The following is a 15,931-nucleotide window of genomic DNA, read 5'->3' as shown; positions in this document are numbered from 1 at the left end:
CCCAATCCCCCAGACACCCCAGCACCCCAGCACCCCCCACCCCGCAACCCCCACCACCACCCCCCCGACCCCACCCCGACCAACCGGCAGCCCCCGCCCCTCAGCCCCCGGGGACCACCCGCACCCAGGCACCGGCGCCGAAGAGGGGCCGGACAGCGGAGCGGAGAGGGCAGCCGCGCCCACCCCACCCCCCGCCGTGTGGAGGGACGGAACACCGGGGGCAGAAGGGGGAGATGGGGGCACCGGAGGGCGGCCGACACCCCCGAAACCCAGGCCCAGCGGGGGAAGGCCCCGGTCGTCACCCCAGCGTTCTTTGTGAAAGTTAACCCCTGTTACTGAGTCCGCCAGCTCGCCGACTGGCGAACTCTACCCCTAAACCGTGAATGTGACCCCACCCAGTGTATATACAAGTGTGTGTGTGTGTGTGGTGCATTAAATCACAATCAATTATTTTTGAAGGAGCATCTGGTTGTTTTTTTGTTAGCTTGGAGTTAGTAAATATTAGTTGTTTGAGTTCTGGAGGTTCCGGAACGTGCGTCCCTTCCAATGTAGCTGTTGGAGCCAGAAAAGGTCTGTTGGTGTGACATTCAAACAGAGTCCAGCCTTTGGCTGAGTTAAGTGACATTCGCATATTCATTAAGGTTCTTTACTTCCTCATTTCTCCTTAGATCCATGGACCTTGGGTCTGTTTTTTGTTGTCACTGGGGCAACTGTATCAAGTGCCAGTTGTAGTTTTTAAAATGGTCAAGAATAAAATCACGGGGGCAGGTAAGACAAGTGGAGGATATTTGTTTAAAACTTTGATTTATTTGTGTATATATATATATTATATTATATTGTATTATATTATATTATATTATATTACATATACAAAAAACATAGACCCAAGGGCTTGACATAGCAGAAGCAAATTGACTCTCTGGGCTTTGAGAGATGAGATTGGCACGCCTTAAAAGTCAATTCAGCTCGGACGGTGTCCATAGATCTAATCACTCTGTGTGCGGGGTTGATATGCCAGCCGCCGCCGCCCCCCATGGTCCGGTTCGATTTGGTTTTCTGATGCATCGTACCGTGTGCGATAGGCCCCAAGTCAAGGTGCTGCGGTCGAAACAATTATACACATCAACTCACGCTTGTCTTCTTGTGTCTTGCAGACGTCAGTGAGGAATATCTTCGTCCCGACGAACAGGAGTTGAAGTCTCCTCATGTTAAAAAGGAGGAGGAGCATCTTTACATCAAAGAGGAGGAGGTTGAGTATGATGTCACCAAGTCACCACTGATCTTCGCCCCTTTAAAGAGTGAAGATGAAGTCAAGGGTGAGTGTGAGGAGGACAGAGAGGCGGAGCTTCCAAGCAGCAACTCAACTCCTCAACACATGACGACAGAAGGTGATGCAAACCACTGGCGACCACCGCAAGCACAAAGTAATGACATAAGGTCTAAAGATAGGCCGATATGTTTTTTTCAGGTTCGATACCGATTATTAGTTGGGTGATAACCGATATTTGAAGCTGATATTCATTTTCATGGCGCATATTGGCGTCAACATTTTCTAAAATACATTGTATCGTCTTAAAAAGTTAAATGGAAACTTAAGCAAGTTATTTCCACAGCTCTCTAGTTCTCTACAGTAAATATTTTCACGCCAAAATTTAAAAATACCTGAAATCTTAAACTTTCACATTTCAATGTCGAACAAAAACAAATGGTTCAAAAGATTCCTAGGGTCAGTAGCATCTCTTATAAAGTTAACTGAAAATGTAAATATATAGCTCCCTGAGATTAAAATGGTTTTACATTTACCTTATTTCGGCCGTCAGATAAAAAAAAAAAAAAGAGCTCATACCGATATTGACCAAAATGCCCAATATCGGCCTGTATCGGTCTATCTCTTATAAGGTCCCACTCTCCTCAAGATGATGATGATGATAATGAATATGCTATCGGTGATAGGGCATGAGCTCAAAATGGAGTTTGAAAGCGCACACAACACACACTGGGGCAAAACCTTTTTCCTGCTCAGATTGGGGCAAAAGTTTCTCTCAAAAGTCAACTTTAGCAATGAACAAAAGAACACACACTGGTGCAAAACCTTTCCATAGATCAAAGTGATCCATGTGTGGGGTTGAGTCGCCCAAATATATATATATTTTTTGATGGGCCAGTCCGAGTGTGCGGTGGGCCCAAATCAAGGTGCCGCTTCAGAAACAATAATACACAACATCAAGTCATGCTAGGCCATTTGGGGGCCCTAAGCAAAATAATGTCATGTGGCCCATATGTGCGCCATTTATTCACCGTATACTGTGTAACCCATACAGCCACATTTCATATATATTAGTCAGATGTTGTAGCACTGCAGAAAGTAATTTAAACTTCTCATCCCAACTGTTTGTTAGTACTTGTAGTATATGCTGCCAAACCTCATTTGAAAAAATGAAAAGATAGAATGTGTTCTGTATTTGTTTTAAGCTTGTAATTGTGTTGAAACTCACAAAATAAGTTGTTTTAAAGTCAAGCAAACTATAATAAACAATTAGGGTTCTAAATGAACTTTTTTTTTTAATCATCAACCAATGTATGTTTTTTCAATGAGAAGATAGTTTCTTTTTTTATCATCACTGAAACAAAATATTAAAACTGGTGTTTTCTTCACAGTGAGTACTTTAGTGTATTTTGTTTTTAAACAAATACAAATGCCTCCTTAACAGAGACCACTTTCTGCGAACAAATTTGTGTCTTTCTTAAACACTATCCAACATGTCAGTCAGTTACATAGTGAATTGTTTCATTTTATAAACTGACGATTTTTTGTGTAACATTGCAAAAGTAAATAAATAAAATTACTTAAATATTAAATCCAATTATATCGATATTAATAAATTGTGTGCTTCAAAAAGTCGAACCATAAAATATGTTGCGTATGCAAAACAGAGTCAGTTGCTGGACACTTTTTTTTTTTTTACCTCCAGGACATTCCTAACAAACTCCTCCTACTCCATTGCTCTTGCTATCATGATACCATGATAGAATAACTTGAACCCTGCTCCTAAACTTCTAGCTTTGCTCCCTCTCCACCTGGTCTCCTGAACACATAATATGTCCACCTTCCTCCTCCGCATCATGTCAACCAGCTCTCTACATTTTCCTGTCATGGTTCCAACATTCAAAGTCCCTACTCTCGGTCCCAGACTCTTGGTGTTCCTCTTCTCTTCCTTCCTACAAACACACATTCCTCCTCTCCTGCTTTGACCAACAGTAGTCCAGTTTCCACCGGCACCCTGTAGGTCAACAGCACCCATGGCGGTCGTTGTTAACCCGGGCCTCGACCGATCTGGTATAGAAGTCATATATTTGATTCACATGTATGTTTGATTTGGCCAACGTTTTTACGTCGGATGCCCTTCCTGACACAACCCTCTGTATTTATCCGGGCTTGGGACCGGCACAAGAAGACATTGGCTTGTGCCCCCTTGCAGGTACATTAATACACTTAAATGCAACATTTAAATGAATCTGATTAGTTGATTAATTGATTGGATAATCGATAAATTAATCGATTTTAAAAATATTCAATAGAGACAGCACTAAGCACGTACTAAGTGTGAATGGGTGGCCTTTCTTTTGGTGTTTTCACAGATGGACGTAGCTAGAAAGGGGCATTAGTGCCATTGTGCGCCGTTAGGAGATGCGATGTAGCCGACTGTCAGCCAATCGCCGTGGCATCCTCATTTGCATGAAAATCAAGACGGCCCGGAGCGCAGGCTTGACATTGTGGAATCAAATCGACTCACTGGGCTCGGAGAGATGAGATTGGTGCATCTTAAAAGCCAGGCTTGTGCGGTTCCCGTCGGAGGGTGTCCATTTTAGATCTGATTATGTGCGGGATTGTGTCGCCAACCGTCTTAAAAAAAAAATCACAGATGGTTCGGTTCAAGTCGGGTTCTGACGCATCGCACCCTGTGCGGTGGGCCCAAGTCAAGGTGCCACTGTAGAAACAATAATACACAACATCAAGTCGCGCTTGAGATTTGACTTAACTAAACTCAACGGGCGCTTCTTGGGGGTGATTACACATAGAACAGAGAGTCTAAATATGCGTTTAACGGGAAATCACGTGGAGACTAGACAGTTTTTCATTATGCCCTCCAGGTCAGCCCCAGTGGTCCTGGGTCTGACTTGGCTGGCCAGGCACAACCCTGACATAAGGCATGCCTAGGTTAGAGAGATGGAGCTTGTTTTGTCACTCACATTGCCTGCAGTCAGCCGTAAACCACCACCGTAGCCCAGCTAAAGCAATAATGGAACCGATTAACCTAGAAAATGTGCCAGTAGAATACCACGACTTACGGGAAGTAGACCGGGCCTTATCTCTCCCTCCGCATCGACCTTATGATTGCGCGATAGAATTGGTTTTTGATTAAAACTAAGTTATCAGCATCACTGCCGTGGCTCTCCTACCTTCCTGCATTTGGGTTCTCCACTCTGTGACCGTAACACAATCATCATATAAGAAGACTTATTTTGTACGTCCTGTTTTTCTATAGCAGTGGTAATAATTCTTTGGCAAAGGGAACGAATACATGAAATACAGCAACACCCGCATGTTGTTAACAAAGCAGCAAATACAGTGATAGATATTAAAATAGAGGAAACTAAAGTTTTATAGTGCAAACACATCCATCCAATTATCCCATACAGAAGTATCCACACCTGAATGTTCTTTCATTTTCTTATTGAGTGTACGCAGCCCTTCAATTGCAATAGTCAAACTTCCATCGGGTGCAATGTTGTTAGGAATGAAGGTGCAACACTGATCTCCAAACATTGAGCAGACTCCGCCCTTTTCTGCCAGCAACATATCTAGTGCAATTCGGTTTTGGAATGCAATTAAAGATGTGGCAGCCAACTGGCCGTGTACAGCCTCAAAACCACTTTGAGTCCAATTTCCCAGCCTTTGTACATTATAATGTACATAATTAATTCTGTCTACGTTTTTGTTAATGGTGCACCACCAGCAAATTGTAGATTCAAACCCCGAGAGCACTTGATCAGCTAATTTGTACTCATCTGGCACACCTCTTGGTACTCCAATTGCATCAATGTAAGTGGGAACATTCTGCTTTTGCCAAGAGGACCGTTTGGTTTTTGGAAAAGGAGGAAATTTGGGTTCCCAATTATCAATAATTTTTAGAAGGTTATCAACAGAGGTGGGGTAGATTTGTACTGGCAGTAGGAGGGTGATGAGAGCACAATATCCTGTTTTATTCAAAGGCAACTTATCAAATATTCTGTTATCGCCACACCACCACCATATGTCCCCTCTAGATTGATGTTGGAACATTTGTCTAACGTCTATTGCCGAAATGCAGTGAGTGATGTGATTTAGTTCTCCCAATTGTTCTCCTGTTCCTGACATTTTAATACATGAGAAATTACCATCCGCAACTTTGTTTGAAAATATTGGTTTGTTTTTCTACCATTTTACGAGGGTATACACCTTATCCCATTTAGAGCAATTGACATTGGGGACAGTTTTATTCATAAGTTCCATTACACAGTGATCCTCTATTTTAGCAGGGATTACTCGTAATAGAGGTCGTGGTCCTACGCATACTACACAGTTTTCGTTAGTGGCACGGGCTGCTTCGTTAGCCAGCAGTAGCCAATTGTTACTGCTGCCGGACAACCCTGTCGTAACACGGAACCACTCATCTACACCATCGAGCAGTACGCTAACAGCTTTCACCCCGGTCACCTTCATGTAATTAGTCATTTTTGGTTGTTCTACGTTACTCATAGTCTTATTGAAACAAACTAAATTGGGAAAATAGGGGTCAGCTCCGGAGAACCATGCCCATAGTAATAATCCCCAACAGGAGGTGTGATATAGAGTTGCATTAGGCAGCCGTATATTTTCATCGGGAAGAGCAAAAGTCAATTCGGGTTGACCTCCCAGTTTACTCAGTGTTACCCTTTTGCTAAAGAAAATAGCCTCGTCACGAGTTCCCGGTGGCCAGTGACTTGCGTCCTGGGTAGTTATAAAAGTACTCCAGTCTAGCCGAAAAACATGTCCTGTCAAATGTATTCAGTATTCTACCCAGTCTTCCCCTTTAGTCTGCTTAGTGTTCCTAAATCCCTTCAAAGACCTAATAGGAATTCTAACAGAGGTGTTCGTGTTTGGGGCCACTGTCGCTGTTATTGAGTTATTACAAGTCCAGGATATGATCCAGGGAATGTGTGGAGAAACAATACCTCGCTGTGGTTACGTTCAAGGTTGTATTGAGGGGCTTCCAGAGATACCAGATTGGCAGAAAATCAATATGAGAAAGAGTGTCGTGATGTAGCAGCAGATGGAGATGTGTTCCCACTTTGAAGCCATCTCGAGATGATGTTCTTTGTTGAATGAGAAAATGGCGTTGTCAGCTTATTTTAGGACCCCAGGGTAGACTGCCCGAGGTCCTAGGATTGGTCACCGGGATTATTTTGCCCGTAAATGTGACTCAATCTTTGTTGAATGATGTCCTCAATAGGGAAAACCGGACACTGGATCAGTAGACGTGGTTTTCCGGTCGGGTCGTCAGGTGGTCCTCAGGTGGTGAGATCGCTGAGCCTGAGGCGGATCTGGCGGGCCGTGTAGACGAGATGTGGAACCACGTGTCCCCTTTTCTATGCAGGCGAACCGCACAAGATGTCCTCTCCGTCACCTTGTGGGGTCCAGTCCACCTGGGTGCAGACCATTTTCGTTTAGTCACTTTTAACCATACATATTCACAATCATTTATTTCTGAAGGAGCATCTGGTTGTTTTTTTGTTAGCTTGGAGAACGTAGATGCTAGCTGTTTGAGTTCTGGAGGTAATGCAAGGTGCAACTCTCCCAGTGGTGCCGTTGGAGTCGGAAATGGTCTGTTTGTGTGACCCTCAAACGGAGTCCAGCCTTTAGCTGAGTTTAGTGACATTCGCACATTCATTAATGCAACAGGAAGAGCTTGTAGCCAATTCAATTTTGAGGAGGCCAGTGCTTTAGCCAATTTGTCTTTAATATTTCTGTTCATTCGCTCAACCTGTCCTTGGGATTGGGGATGATACACTGAATGGGGATGATACACTGAACCAAATGTATGTTTTAGCCCCAATGCTTTTTCTACTGCCTGTGTCTCAGGCCATCCTGAAAAGGAATCCACTATTACCAACAAATATCTGTATCCTGCCACTGGTTTTATCATGTCAGTGAAATCCATCGAAATCACCTGCCCCGGAGCAGTCACTTCCGGATCGTGAGTGCCCTGAGGAGGTTTAGATGTAGGCATTGTCATGTCTGGGAAGATCTGGTTTTGGTTGAGGGTCCCGATTGGTCCTGAGTGGGTTCCAGCCCTTCCGCGGGTTGACCAATCCGGGCCCTCAGCCACTTGTGCCTGGACCCAGGTGTGGCTAGTTACCCAATTAGTGTGAGTGTTTTTAGTTCCCGGGTGGTGATCTGTCGGCGTGGGATCATTGCTGCTTGTCACGGTCACCCCCGGAGTTCTGTCTGTCATTTTGATTTTGTATCTTTTCAGTTTGTTGTTTAGTTAGCATTAACCAGTACCCTGGTTAGTGTTTTCTGTCAAATAAAGCACGCCAGTTTCGCCCGCACTCCTGCTGTGGTTCCCCTGCCTCCCTGCATTTTGGGTCCTCCACTTCACACGCCGACAGACACCACGCCGCTCGTGACCACACCGTGACAGGCATACTGTTATCTATTGCAAACACTGCAGTCCTGCAGTTCACTTTTAACAATTTGTCTCATGTAGGGATGCCACCAGGTGTGTTGTCGTCTCAATGTTTCCTCGACACCAACATGGCATATTCCATGGGCTTCAGAAATTAGATTTTTCAATTGTATCTGGGATGGAATATATTTACCTTTTTTTCGCCATATACCTGCTTCATCTTTTTCTCCCCCTTTGGACATCCACACACTTTTTTCTTCTGGACTTGCCTTTTCCTGCCACAGCTTAATTGTTTCTGTGGTTATTTCTTGTCCTTCTCCTAATTCACCTTCGCTCACCATCAATTGTAGTGTTGGGCTGTAGCACGCCGCTTCCTTTGCCGCCTTGTCTGCCGAATCATTTCCTACTGACACTAAATATTTTTTTCTTGAATGTCCTTTACATTTTATCACAGCTACTGCTTTAGGCAGTAGTAAGGCATCTTTCAAAGCAAAGATGTCTTGATGGTGTTTAATAGGTGTCCCTGTTGCAGTCATGTAGTCATTTCTTTGCCATTCTGCCATGGTGGTGTGCACAACCACATGTGCATACGCAGAGTCAGTGTAAATGTTTCCAGTCTTTCCTTGTGCTATCTTTAGTGAAGTTGTTACAGCCACTATTTACACAGGAAACCTTTTTAACACATTCTCTTCCTCAGATACGAGGAAGAAAGAATCTTCAAACGTTCCGTCACATTTAGTACACTCATCAAGCTTTACTGAGTAAGTTAATACAGTTATGACTACATCGAAACAGTTATAACTAAAATCAAAACAGTTATAATTAAATTGAAACAACAAAATGTCAACAACTGCAACATAATTGATTAAATCTCAGCGTGTGAATAAACTCGTTTCGGTGCGCGTTGATGTTTCTCGCCCTACTTAGCTTAGCTTAGTTTAGCACAGAGAGAAGCACATAACACGTCGTCAAGAAGAGATCAAGTGTGAAAAATAGCTTAAAAAAATAGATTATCCAGAATATTTTATAAAAGAAAAAAATATTGTTTGAAAATTTTTCAGACATAGCTAATAATTTAAATGAGAATTTTGTTAATGTTGGCAGTAATTTGGCAGAAGAAATCCCTGAGCCACAAAACAAATGTCAAATAGATCAGCACATTAAAAATAATGCATCCACTATGTGGCTTAATGCGGTTAATGATACATTCATTTCCTTTAATTTATTTTATTTATTTATTTATTTTTGCCTCTTCTGGTTGTGGCAGCTGGTCCACAACAGCTGTCAATCATTGTTCAAAATGGCTGCACGAAGACCATTTTGGGACGCGTGACGTCAACGTCAGGATCTCCATGTGCAGTGCTGCAATACTCCTGGTTGGGAAACACTGCATTAGACAACCTAATCCAAAATAGTGTTGAAGGCCCGATTTGACTGACACGAGACAGGCTAAGAGTTGGCCCCTCTGCATTGAGCAAACTAATGTTCACAAAAGCAAATACTTTTTCCAATTTCTTTTAAAGTAATATAATTTTATGTGCATGGCTGTACAGAGTACCGTAAAATCGTGTTTCTAAATAAAAATGCGCGGTTCAATTTGCAGATGGCGACATCTGTCGGTGACTTGATGACAGCGCTCCATACACGATCGAAGCTTCCAGCAGCCAATCATATCGCAGTGTGGGCGTGTCCTCGACTTCTCGCACGTCTCCTTTCGCTTCTTCACCACACCAGACGCCCTCCGCTAAATTAATCTTTCCGATTTGGTGCTGAACTGACTGCAGCCTCCACACAGGACGCCCATCGCTACTTTGAAGGACTACAACATCATTTATTAAGTCTTTGTGGCCGGATCAACTCGTCTCGGTGCACGTTGAAGATTCGCGGCTTAGTTAGCTTAGCTTATTTTAGCTTGCTAGCCGCTAACAAGGAGGCACGTTTGGTAATCGCGACACATCGACAACGAGACATCAAGTGTGACTTTTTGGGCGTTATTGTGCCAACATGTGTGCAAGAACGACACCGAAGTACGAGGAGGAACTTTTTGGAGTAAAAGAAGAGAAGGAGCAACATCTTCGACTTCAACTGCTGGGCAATGTTTGCACGCAGCCTCGTGTTGTGCTACGCAGAGCAGGTTTGTACACTTCTTAGCTCGCCTACTTCGTGAAGAACTTATTTCTATCGTTAAAATAATATCCATGTGTTTGTAGTTCAATAGAATCCTACAGAGCCCCAAAGGCTAGTGATGAATACATGGGTATGAACTGAACTACGTAAACAGGCAGAACAAAAAAGGAGGAGTGGCTCTGTATGTTGATGAAGGATTAGAATACAAAAAAAGTGGAGAAGATGAATGCCATTATTCTGGAAATTTGTATGGAAAAAAGGGAAGAATATATTGGTTGGTTGTGTATACAGAGCTCTGGGGTCTGATATTGAATTATTTAATAATTGTAGGGAAAGAATGTTTTCCAGCGATAAAAAAACAAGGACGTGTTAGTTTGCAGGGATTTCAATTTGGATCTTTTAAATCCTAATAAGCATGAACTAACTGATGAATTTATCGATGTAATGTTTAGTAAGAGTTTATTTCCTTTAATCACAAAACCAAGCAGGGTAACATCTTATTCCGCCACACTAATTGATAATATATTTACTCACTGTATGGATAATACCTCGATTTGTGGATTACTTCTGAATGACATCAGTGATCATCTGCGACTGTTTGTGAGGTATGATTGGAATTTTGTTATTGTCTGTGAATCTTAATGTGTTTAACTATAAAATAATAAGAACAGAAGAATCTATTGACAGCTTAAGAAATGAATTACTGATAACAGAGAGAATAGTATACGAGGAGACTGACATTAACAAATCATATGAAACATTCCTGCGAATATTTAAAGCATTATTTGATAAGCATATTGTCCAATAAAATGTTACTACCAGAAGAAAAGATACACAGAAAAAACATGGATCACGAAAGGGCTACAAAATGCATGCAAAAAAAAGAACACATTATACAGGAAATTCTTAAAATTAAGAACTGTAGAAGCAGAACAGAAATATAAGATAAGTTCATTAATATTATGAGAAAATCTAAGAAAGATTACTATAATTGGACAAGAATAAAACCCAAAAAAGTGATATGGAACTTCTCAAACATTTTAGACATTTTTTTTGCAAATTTTCTAGATTATTTCATTGAAGAGTATGAATTGATAAATGACAGTTAATATGGATTGAGACCAAAGAGGTCCACATGGAAGAAATAACCAGTTCTCTGGACCCCACAAAAAATGTAGCAGGAGTATTTTTGTAGATTTAAAAAAGGCATTTGACACAATAGATCATCATGTACGAGTTAGGAAACTTGAAAAATATGGAATTAAATGAGTTACGGCAAAATAACCACCGCAGATTGTTTATCTTGGCCGAACAATACGCGGCCGCTTCAGTATGATCTAACCACCGTCTGCTCTTTTTCCCTTTCTATAAGTGCATCTAATCAAGAGTGCGAAAAAATACGGACAACCCGTAACAGTTGGCAGCTCTGCAACAACAGTTATTAGAACAATCAATAAAATCTTAAACTATTTCTTGTGCTACTCAGCCAGCTTCTGGAATGGAAATGACTACATGTTGTTTTATGTCAGCGGCACATCAGTTTAGTAGGTATAGCGTTAGCGTTTTAATTAGCGATGTTGAGAGGAATTTGTCCTAAAACCCTTAGTCAGGATTGATTGTTTTGTTTTCGTGCTACTACTAGCATTCTCTGCTAGCGACATGTCATGATTACGTGAAGAAGTGCAGACTTATAACCAGGGTTGGAAGGGTTGCTTTTAAGGGTCTCATATTATTCTTTCAACATTCTAAAATACTTCTCAAATGTGTAAAAGACATGTCTGTGACATGCATTCATCAAAATTGACTTTGGATCTAATATTTTTGCTGTCCCTCAATCAGCCAAGAAAAACGCTCTGTTCAAAACAGCCTGTTTTAGGGTTGTGTCACTTTTATGTAAATAGCTGCACCAGGCCATGTCTAAGCCACACCCTTCTCTCTCGAAGGAGCAGTGGTTTCTGTCATGGTAGTGATAGAAAACGTTCTTTGTTTTCTTGCGTGTTAAAATAAAACTCAAAGTTGAGATCGGTGAAGAGGTTTTCTTGCAAGAGATTTTTATTCAGAAATTTCTGATGCCATGAAGGATCCTTACTGAATCAGCATTGGTTCCTAAATGGGCTCATCCCAACTTATACAAAAACAGTGTTTACAGAAAATAGTCTCCCCCTCCTGTCTCCTGTCCTTGTGGGAAGAGTGAAATACAAAAACAGATAATAAATCTTCAGCTCGTATCTTAGTCCACTCCAGATGTAGGAAAATAATTGGTCCCGGCACTTCTTGGACCGGATAATTTATGGACAGAAACTCTGCTTGCACTTTCAAACATATACTCCTTTAGATAAGAACAGAAACCTTATTAGACATTCCTTTTCCAGGGATTGGAACAAAGACACTATACATCGAATAACATTTGAATTAACTGTTTTCTTATTACTACACAGCTATAACTAAATTCAAAACGGTTAAAATATCAATTGAAACAGTAAAAAATGTTAACAATGTTAACAGTAGCCATGTGCTAATGTTGTGAATGGAAGCGACTGGTCATGGCAGCTGAAGAAAAGAAAAATACAGACATGTCTCTTACACATTTGAGAACTATTTCAATATGTGGAAAAGTGGCATAACGTTTTACCATAAGGAAAAGTCGCATAACGTTACTACAGAGACTATGTTGTAGCGTTAGTTTGTGATTGTTTAGGCAACGGTTATTTTTGCCGTAACCGGCAAATCTCCCACAAACGTTATTTTTGCGTGCAATGTCTCAGATTTGCCGTGAATGCTTGTAGACATTTACAAGCGGTTATGAATAAAACAAATGTGCACATTTAGGCCGTTTCGTCGGGACCACTTAGCGGCCGGTTAGAAACAATAATACACAACATCAAGGCGCGCTAGAGATTTGACTTAACTCGACCAAATGTATGTTTGCCTTCTTGTGTCCCGCAGACGTTGGTGAGAAATGTCTTCGTCCTGAGGAACAGGTGGTGAAGTCTCCTCATGTGAAACAGGAGGAAGAAGAGCATCCTTACATCAAAGAGGAAGAAAAGCCCCTTTTCGTCAAAGAGGAGGAGTTTGAGGATGATGTCACCAACTCACCACTGACCTTTGCCCCTTTTAAGAGTAAAGATGAAGTCATGGGTGAGAGTGAGGAGGACAGAGGGGCGGAGCCTCCAAGCAGCTCAACTCCTCAACACATGGAGACAGAAGGTGATGCAGACCAATGGGGATCATCACTAGCACAAAGTGATGACATAAGGTCACAGTCTGCTGACACTGACGATGATGAATACGCTAAAGGTGATCATGCTGACAACAACCGCTGCAAATGTTCTCAGTGTGCGAAAACATTCAGTTCAAAATGGAATTTGAAAGTTCACCTGAGAAAACACACTGGAGAAATACCTTTTTCTTGCTCAGACTGCGGCAAAAGCTTCTCTCAGAAGGGAAATTTAACAAAACACACAAGAACCCACACTGGAGAAAAAGCTTTTGCCTGCCCAGACTGTGGCAAAAGCTTCTCTCACAAGGGAAATTTAAAAATACACAAAAGAACACACACTGGAGAAAAACCTTTTTCCTGCTCAGACTGCGGCAAACACTTCTCACTAAAGTCAGATTTAACAATACACAAAAGAACACACACTGGAGAAAAACCTTTTTCCTGCCCAGACTGTGGCAAAAGCTTCTATGACAAGAGAACTTTAACAATACACAAAAGCACACACACTGGAGAGAAACCTTTTACCTGCTCAGACTGTGGCAAAAGCTTCTCTCATAAATCAACTTTAACAAGACACACAAAAAAGCACACTGGAGAAAAACCTTTTTCCTGCCCAGACTGTGGCAAAAGCTTCTCTCGGAAGGGACATTTAAAAATACACAAAAGAACACACACTGGAGAAAAACCTTTTTCCTGCCCAGACTGTGGCAAAAGCTTCTCTCACAAGGGAAATTTAAAAATACACAAAAGAACACACACTGGAGAAAAACCTTTTTCCTGCTCAGACTGCGGCAAACACTTCTCACTGAAGTCAGATTTAACAAAACACACAAGAAGACACACTGGAGAAAAACCATTTACCTGCTCAGACTGTGGCAAAAGCTTCTCTGACAAGAGTACTTTAACAATACACAAAAGAACACACACTGGAGAAAAACCTTTTTCCTGCCCAGACTGTGGCAAAAGCTTCTATGACAAGAGAACTTTAACAATACACAAAAGCACACACACTGGAGAGAAACCTTTTACCTGCTCAGACTGTGGCAAAAGCTTCTCTCATAAATCAACTTTAACAAGACACACAAAAAAGCACACTGGAGAAAAACCTTTTTCCTGCCCAGACTGTGGCAAAAGCTTCTCTCAGAAGGGACATTTAAAAATACACAAAAGAACACACACTGGAGAAAACCCTTTTTCCTGCCCAGACTGTGGCCAAAGCTTCTCTAACAAGGGAAATTTAACAAGACACACAAGAACCCACACTGGAGAAAAACCTTTTTCCTGCCCAGACTGCGGCAAACACTTCTCACGAAAGTCAGTTTTAAAAATACACACAAGAACCCACACTGGATAAAAACCTTTTTCCTGCTCAGACTGTGGCAAAAGCTTCTGTGACAAGGGACAATTAAAAAGCCACTCAAGAACACATGCTGGGAAGAAACCATTTAGTTGCAGTGTTTGTGCTAAAAGATTCTCTAGTAAAAAGCTTGTTGAGACACACAAGTGTGCTGGTGAGAAAAGCAGCGATCTTTAAAGCTTAAAAAGATGAAGGGAGTGAGTCTGGTGTGCTGTAAAAGTGTAAATGATTTTGAATAAAATAGAGAGGGAGGAAATAAGTGATCCTGCTTATTTAAAAAATGTTCAGACTTAGAAATTAATAAGTCTTTGATTTTTATGGCAACTTTATTTTAACAGTGATAGACAGAATATCAGAAACAAATTGAAAGAATGACATGGGGGGGGTTTGCATTTTCTTGAGGGAGATCATTAACCAGCTCCTCTCGTGTCGTCCTTCGCTGATCTCGACCTTTTTCATATTGATTGAGACCCCACGAGCTGATATCTTGCATGGAGCCCCCCAGAACCCAAAATTTTGCAGCAACAAAACTTAAAGGGGAAGTCAAGCCAAAATGTTCTTAACAATATGTTGTATGTGCCTCCACTAGTCTAAAGACGGCATTCAGGTTAATATTGCGTTTATCTTGAACATTGCTCCAGTTCCAAGTGTCAGCGGCTACGACAATGACCTCAAATCATGTCGGATATCTTTTGCAGTGAAAAAGTATTTGCCCTCCTCTCAAATTCTCACTTTTATTGCAGTTTTCCCACTTGAATGATTAAAATCATCAAACAAATGTCAATATCAAAGATAATAATAAGTGGAGATTTTATTTTTTAAGGACAAAACACTATTCAAAGCTGCCTGGCCCTGTCAAAAGTATTCACGTTCATTACGTTCATAGATATGAGGGTTTCAGAAGACTTAAGAAGAATCAACTCCAGCTTTACTTAAAAGTGTAAACGTAATGCTTTCAAAGCTACTCAAACTATAAACTATGAATATGAAATGTTTTTAAAGTTTTCTTTTAATGTGTTTAAACGCCAATGTATGCTTTAGTAATATTGTAAGCTACTTTTGTTTTCTCTGCTTTGCTTCCGAATGTCGTTAACGGTTGTGTTTGTTGACGTTTGTAGGTGTTGTGTATTTGCTTATGTGAAGCACATTGAGTTGCCTTGTGTATGAAATAGAAATAAAATATAGAAGAAAAAGCCACCTTGCCATTTTCCCAAATTAGCGTGGAAAATACCTTCAGGGACACACAAAGCCAGATGTGCAGTATGGCCACGTTCGGAGTGTTTTAAGTCTCGGCTTAAGACCCACTTTTATTCCTTGGCTTTTAGTTCAGCATGAATTGTGTGGTCCGCGTGGTATTTTATTTAATTTGATTATTATTTCATTTTTATTATTATTTTTGGGGGGGTTTAAATATATTTTTATTGTATTTATTCCTTTATTTTACTTATTGTATTTTAGTAACTTATTGACTTTTTTAAAATTATTGTTGGTTTTTACTAGATTTTATGTGTATTTGGA

General features: G+C 41.1%; 1 protein-coding gene and 1 pseudogene across 1 annotated transcript; one reads left to right on the top strand and one right to left on the bottom strand.

Annotated features, from left to right (window-relative positions):
- Positions 1–4,153: 4,153 nt before the first annotated feature.
- On the bottom strand, positions 4,154–5,776 carry LOC147180346 (uncharacterized; annotated as a pseudogene).
- Positions 5,777–9,713: 3,937 nt separating this feature from the next.
- On the top strand, positions 9,714–14,573 carry LOC147180345 (uncharacterized). The gene is made up of 2 exons (XM_086083033.1): positions 9,714–9,843; positions 12,783–14,573. The coding sequence occupies exons 1-2, from the start codon at positions 9,714–9,716 to the stop codon at positions 14,408–14,410; spliced, it is 1,758 nt and encodes a 585-aa protein (XP_085939159.1). The 3' UTR covers positions 14,411–14,573.
- Positions 14,574–15,931: the final 1,358 nt, after the last annotated feature.

Source organism: Leptonotus elevatus, chromosome 1, assembly GCF_054856555.1.
Source record: "Leptonotus elevatus isolate MCC_2025b chromosome 1, RoL_Lele_1.0, whole genome shotgun sequence".
Classification (NCBI taxonomy): Eukaryota; Metazoa; Chordata; class Actinopteri; order Syngnathiformes; family Syngnathidae; genus Leptonotus; species Leptonotus elevatus.
The sequence above is the reverse complement of the archived record's forward strand: the minus strand, read 5'-3'. Positions and strand labels throughout refer to the sequence as shown.